At 28.9% G+C, this 7,159-nt stretch overlaps 1 protein-coding gene across 1 annotated transcript; it reads left to right on the forward strand.

The window, feature by feature from the left end:
• The first annotated feature begins 5,250 nt into the window (after positions 1-5,250).
• Positions 5,251-6,052, forward strand: LOC105158356 (VQ motif-containing protein 11). Its single transcript, XM_011075087.3, has one exon. It carries the CDS (start codon positions 5,317-5,319, stop codon positions 5,854-5,856), a length of 540 nt encoding a protein of 179 aa, XP_011073389.2. The 5' UTR covers positions 5,251-5,316; the 3' UTR covers positions 5,857-6,052.
• The last annotated feature ends 1,107 nt before the right edge of the window (positions 6,053-7,159 follow it).

The following is a 7,159-nucleotide window of genomic DNA, read 5'->3' on the forward strand; positions in this document are numbered from 1 at the left end:
AATAATTTAAAAAATGACTTTATATTAAAAGAATTTAAAATTCATCAATATTCAAGAAAACACAATTAAAAGAGTAAATTATAACGATCTCCCCTGAGGTTTGGCATAATTATGAATATCCCTCATTGTTTAAAAAATTATCAATATTCCCTGATTTTAATGACCGTCTAAAAATTAGCTCATTCTATTAGTTTCCATTAGGTTTTCATCAATTTTTTTGTTATGAACTAACTAAAATGTCCTTGTGAACTAAGGATTATATTTATATTTATTTTTAAATTTTTTATTGACTAGTGGATAATTTTACAAATCTTTATTTAAAATACAATAAGGGCATAATTGCCAATTCAAACCCCCATCTAAGAATTACATAATTTTATCAAATGTTAGGGGCCTATTTATAAATTTTCAAACAATGAGGGGGCATTTATAATTAAGCCAAATCATAGAAAAACTCATTGTAATTACCCTAATTAAAATATAGAATTGAAGAGTTTGAAATTCTTTGAATATAGAACGATCGAAACATATTAAAATAATTTGTTATTAAGGATTTGAAATTTATAACTTCAAATTCATCAATTCAAATATAGTTGAGAGAATTTAACCTAGAGATAATTAGTAGATGAGGCACTCACTCCAAAAAAAGGGTAAATTACAATGGGCTCACCGCTCCCCTTTATTTGTCATAATTACAAATATCCCCATTATTGTTTGAAAAATTATAAATACCTCTCTTGAAATTAATGGTCATCTAACAAATACCCCACTATAATACTTTGTCACGAGTGAGTATTTGTTATACAATCATTAATTTTAAGGGGATTATTTGTAATTTTTTAAACAATGATTGAGTATTTATAATTACGATAATTTTAAAAAAAATCTAATTTTCCCTTAAAAAAATATAAGTGAAAAAAACAATAATACTCTATTTTTATTACAACTTTCACCATCAATATCTCACTTCTACTCCTGGTCCCTGGAGGGCTAATTTCCTAAATTACTAATATAGTTAATTTTATTTCCATCACATATGTTTATTTTTACATGATTTTTCTTTTTTTTTTTTTTTTGGGTGCTTAAATAGTGAATTCAAATTCAAACGAAATACTAAAAGTGGGAAATATGGCATCATTGAGTTGCAGACAACTTTTTTGTAGCATAGGGAATTAGGCACTTGATGAGACCAAATAGGCTACTCATTTTTGTAATGATTAATAGCACATTATGTTGATTTTGCTAAATTTGGTATGACCTCAAATGTTCTTGGATTCACTCATGCAATTTTGGGTGAAAATTAAAATGATTTTTTTGTTAAGGGTCCTCTCAAGGATCTTTATCACTAATGGAGTTCAATCACAACTTTGTCATTCACATGACAAAAATTAAATATGGGACTACATTTATTAGCCCAATGTCTCAAAAATTGTATTTTTCATTTCATAACTCAAATTATATATATTTTTAATACCATTATTTAAAAAATTCTTGAAAATAGTATTATGATTTATAATTTTCACTTTCAATCTTCCTATCAACTTCTGCTAGAAAATTGAAGAAAAAAAAATCATGTGCAAGTAACATGGTCGCTTCTCTCCATTCTGAAAAGATGACAGCCACGTTACTTGCACGTTGTCTTTTCTTTTAATTTTCTTGTAAAAATTGGTGTGTGATATGAAAATAAGATATTCTGCAAGTTATGGCCGGAGAGACTTTTTGCACAAATCTCATTCACTAATTACAGTCAGTGACAATTTTATGACACAATTTCAATCTCGTAAGTAATGGGACTGAAAGTAGTTTGTGACAATTTTTGCAAGTTATACAACTTGGTAATAATGCAAATGCAATGAGACTATTTTATGCATAATTTTATTTACACATGTATAAAATTATTTATTGTCGCTAAGTCGTCACTATACACTTGTTACAATTATTTATAGTGATAGTCTTATTTATAATTTTTGTGATTAATAATTATATTGTGACAAGATCAAAATTATTGAAGATAATACATAGATATTTATTATTTTCTTTGAGTTAATTACACTTAAACCCGTTCTGAAATGTGAAATTATACCTTCCCCAAAAAAATTATAAAATTACACTTACACCCCCTCCGATACTTTTTCTTTGTGACTCTTTTACTCCTAATCCAGCAATCCGTATTGATTATTGACAATATGGATAATCTTGTCTTCATCAAAAAATACCCTTTATCTAATGACAACAATTCGAGAACAATAAATTAATACAAATGTACTCTTTCAACTTTATACATATGATATTTACTCCCTTATAAGTATAAAAATATTATTAGGATAATGAATAATCTAAAATGTTGAATGAGGCGTAAAATTGAAAATTTACATCATTTCTTTATTGACATCAACATCTTTCATTCCAATCCTAACAAAAAGAGTACAGTTATAAACAGAGGACTTCGAAGGAGATACAAGTGTAATTTCATATTTTTTTTAGGAAATTAAAGTGTAATTAATCCTATTTTATTTTTTACTGTCAATTAAAAGTTAATTTTTTAAAAAAAAAACATAATAAAATCTTATCCCTGGTGACATACATGTCTATCCTCCACAATAATTTAGGGTGCATGGATGCTGTTATAAATTATTGGTGAAAGTGGTGGCAGAGAAAGAGCAGCACAGCAAGAAACAAATGATCAGTGAAATGAAAGGTCCCGTGAAGTCAGAAAAACCATTTCAAACTGCAAACACACACAATAATGAAAACTAAAAGCCAAGAAAATGCTACTCAAACAAACAATATTTCAACAGCTTTTTCCCAACTTCATTTACCCCACGCAATCTATGGGTAAATCAGGAATATCTGCTCACCAGACTGTCTTTATACATTTTTATATGATAATGCATGTGAGGATGTATATCTTTAATTTGATTCGATATCCATTTTGTGGACTGTTTATCGTCTGGACGCCTAAAAGCTCATATTTTAATCATGTGAATCCATTCATGTTTGAACTAGGGTGTTTGGGCAGCCTTATTTAGAGCTGCTTATAAACTCAAGCATATTTATAAGATGTTATATTTTATTTTAAAATTTTAATATTATAAAACTTATAAAAAGTAAGTAATTACTATGATTAAAATTGAAGAATTTATTTAAAACCTTTAGAAATAATTCAAACGAGCTTATAAACTTTTAACGTCTTATCTTTTGATCTTACTAGCGAAACACTTGTAAATATTTTTTAAAATATTTTGTAGAGTTTATAAGCTCATTTTTTAGTATTAGATGATTATAATTGAAGATCAGCTCCAACAAGTACGATGAGTTGTACACGCATGTTCTTAAGTTTCACAAACATTGTATCTAATTGAGGTACTCACCATAGATAAGACCACCTCGACTCGAGCACCAACTTCGACCCAGCTCAAGAAGTAGGTGTATATCAGTATTTTCTAGAGTAAACTACAACAAGTACTTCTGAAATTTAACATAATTGCAAATACCAATTCATCGTTTGAAAAATTACCAATACCTCTCTAATTTTGATAAAATTATGTAATTATTGGATGCAATCCTGAATTTATCAACTTTATCAGTACTATCTATGGTTTTTTCTTTTTAAAAAAAAGTTTGAAAAACTGTAAAAAAAAAAAAAAGGCCGGACGAGATGAATTGAAAACTTTGAAAAATTGTCCACTTTATTCATAAAAAAATTCAAATTTTTTTAAAAAATTATAATATATTATCTATAAAGACATTTTTGTTCAACTCACTACAAAACATAGATAGAAACCTAATGAATTGAAATAGTTATTATACAACCATTAAAATCAAGAAATATTAATAACTATTCAAACAACGATCTTATAATTGTGCTAAACTTAAAAAAAAATCATAATAATTTACCTTATATTTTATAAGACAATCTAAACTGATTCCCTTTTTAGGTTTTAGGATTCAAACCCATAATCTAAATATCACATAAACCAAATAGGTGCATACCATTATTCTCAAAGTAGGGGTGCAAAAAATTCTACCGTGGGGGGGGTGAAGAAAACAAAATAGGGGTGGTGTGGACGGGGGTCCATTTGATTGAAGGCTGTAAGTCTACTCCTGGTTTCCCGTTTTCAATGCCCCCCCACCCCCCCGCTGACCCCCTGAAACAAAACACCCCCCACCCCATCATTCATCATTCATTCACAGCTCATTTCCCATTTATTGCTTTCCTTCTTCACTTGTTTTTTTTTTTCTTTAAATGTTTAAAATTTATTTTTGTACAGGGAAATGAAATTGCTATTTCCAGGCATTTGGGGACCAGCCATCATTCTTCATCAATTTTTCTTCTGCATGTTCAAGGAAAACACTCTCATTCATCCATTTATCATCTTTTCTTCTTGTTTTTCAATTACAATGTTCACAATATATGCCCTTCTCTATCTTAATATATATATATATATTGTTACTATTGTTATTCTTTATGTCTTTTTTTTATTAATACATAACGTGTTGATTTATATATATTATTTTTATTTATTAGGATTAAGTATATTTGGATTTTTTTTTAAAAAAAAATATAAAATTACACTTACAGTCTATTAAAAAATTCACTATTTACACCTAATTTTCTTACATCAGGGTTTGGATGAAAATGCTAATATTGGCAAAAAAAAAAAAAAAATAGTATGAATTTTTAATTTTACCTCTTATTTAACTTTCCCATATAATAATTTTGTACTTATAAGAAAAAAATATAATAATATTAACCTCACTCCATATATATATATATTATATTTATTCCTTATAAGTACAAAAATACTTAGAAATATTAAATGAGAGGCAAAACTAAAAATTGGTGTAATTTTTTTACTAACAAACCCCAACTAAAGGAGGTCATGCATAAATAGAAAATTTTCAAAGGGGTTTAAATTTTTTTTGAGAAAAAAATATAATTTTATATTTTTAAAAAGTGTCTAAATATAATAACCCTATTTATTATATATTTTAAAATGATTTATTATATACTCATAAAAATAATGTGCGAAGAAAGCTAGTACTTATTTAAAAGGAACATTAACTCTGATCTTTTTAAGGTGACTCGAACTGAATATTTATTATCTTTAGTCCTAGTAATTAAATTTCATTTAAGTATGTGTATGATATTATTTCACACCAAGAAATTTAAAATAAAATAAAATAAAATTTCGTTTTTGTTTTTTAAGAAAGAAAAAAAAAAAAAGTAAAAAAATCAGCATAAAAGCAACCCCATTTCATGCCTCTCTTCCCGCTTCCCTTTTCTTCCTTCTCATAACTCTCAAACCCTCTTCCATGGCTTCTTCCAACCCCAACCCGCCCACATTCCCAAACGGGTTCGACCCGACCTCTATTCCTAACACCACCTTCGTTCAAGCCGACCCTTCCACGTTCCGGGCCGTCGTCCAGCGACTCACCGGCTCGACTCCTACAAAGCTCGCCGGAAAAACAACCCCCGGCGAGATGGGTCCCCGGAGACCCGCCTTCAAGCTCCACGAGAGAAGGCCGACTGCCAGAAAGCTGGAGATCAAGCTCAACAACGGCGCCGCCGTAGCCGCCACACTGCATTCTCCTCCTTCTTCTGCTCCAAGAAACCACCGGAGTGAGAATATGGTCATGGTTTCGCCAGTTTCGCCGCTGGAGTACCTGGCGGCGCGTGGGAGCCCTAGAACTCCGAGATCACCGATGGAGGAAGAAGAGAGAGCGATTGCTGAGAAGGGTTTTTATCTGCACCCGAGTCCGTTAAGCACTCCGAGAGGATCCGACCCGCCGGAGCTCCTACCCTTGTTCCCTCTTCATTCACCCAGAGAGAACAATGATTCATCATCTAATTAAGTTATTTCTACCCTAATTAATTATTATTATTACTAGTAATTGTTTTCTTGAATTAATTAATATTTAATTATGTAATTTATGTATGTGGGATGTATGTATCTGTAGTTTTATAAATGTTTAGAACTTAGAATTAATATTTAATGTGAGGGTGATGATGCTTTTGTAGTAATTAATGTGACTCTAATTGCATATTAAATTTTGTTATAATTATAATTCCCTATTCGTTGTTTGAAAAATAATAAATACTCTTTTTGAATAGGGAATATTTGTTAGATGTCTATTACTTTAAGAGGTATTTATAATTTTTTAAATAATAAGTATTTATAATTACAACAAAATTCAAAAGAGTTTATTGTAGTTGCTAATTGTGTTTTATTAATTTATGTAGAAGATTATGGTGAGGTGGTATAGTTAGTTTCTTGGAGTTGCAACTCCAACTTTTTCCAATTGACCTTGGAGATAGATAGCTGCAGTTTTCAGGTTTGTGTGCATGGAATCTCAACAGTAGCAGCTCAATAAATACCCTCCAACTTTTTATTATTAAATGTATTTTACTTAATACATATATTATATAAGTATGATAAGTTCTTTTTAAGTATAAAAATAATGTGAATTTTATACACTTGATATAAAAATATGATTACTTATTATAGTAATTAACCTGAATTGTGCAGTAGCCAACGATTATTGCAAGTGAGCTGGCCAAAGACATTAACTACATTTAAAAAATATGACAAAAGTTTTGAGGATAGTAAAATTTTGGTTGATGTTCATTAACTCTACCCAAAGCTTACTTTTTTAGATTGAGTTTATTTGACTGTAGTAGATAGTATTGATTTGTTATAATATTTAAGTCAGAGTGATTTATAGTGTAGAGAATTATTCATATTTTTTTAGTGTGTAATGTTACTTTTTATTATAGATAAATTAAAGAAACATATAATATGAAAATTTAATAATTAAACCAGAAATCCGTTAAGGTATAAGTAATAAGTTATTAAATATAGAATTTAACTATTGTCCGTTGTATCATGTAAATTAATATGTCTACACCATGTTCAAGTTGTTAGTATTAAGGTTAATTTGTTGAATTTAGTTGTTTTCTAGATTTTTTTTGGTGGTATGCATACATATGACACCACAAAAAAAACAAAGATTTTAGAGAAAAAAAATCAAATGATGATTGAATATTTTCCATTCATTATATGTATTAAGTGATAGAGAAATTTAATTTTTCACAATAATTAATATGTATCGGAGTCCAACAGCACCATAATGATCGAAAGATTTTCAAGAAAATTCT

Source organism: Sesamum indicum, linkage group LG3 (assembly GCF_026168435.1).
Source record: "Sesamum indicum cultivar Baizhima isolate 11 linkage group LG3, ASM2616843v1, whole genome shotgun sequence".
NCBI classification, from domain to species: domain Eukaryota; kingdom Viridiplantae; phylum Streptophyta; class Magnoliopsida; order Lamiales; family Pedaliaceae; genus Sesamum; species Sesamum indicum.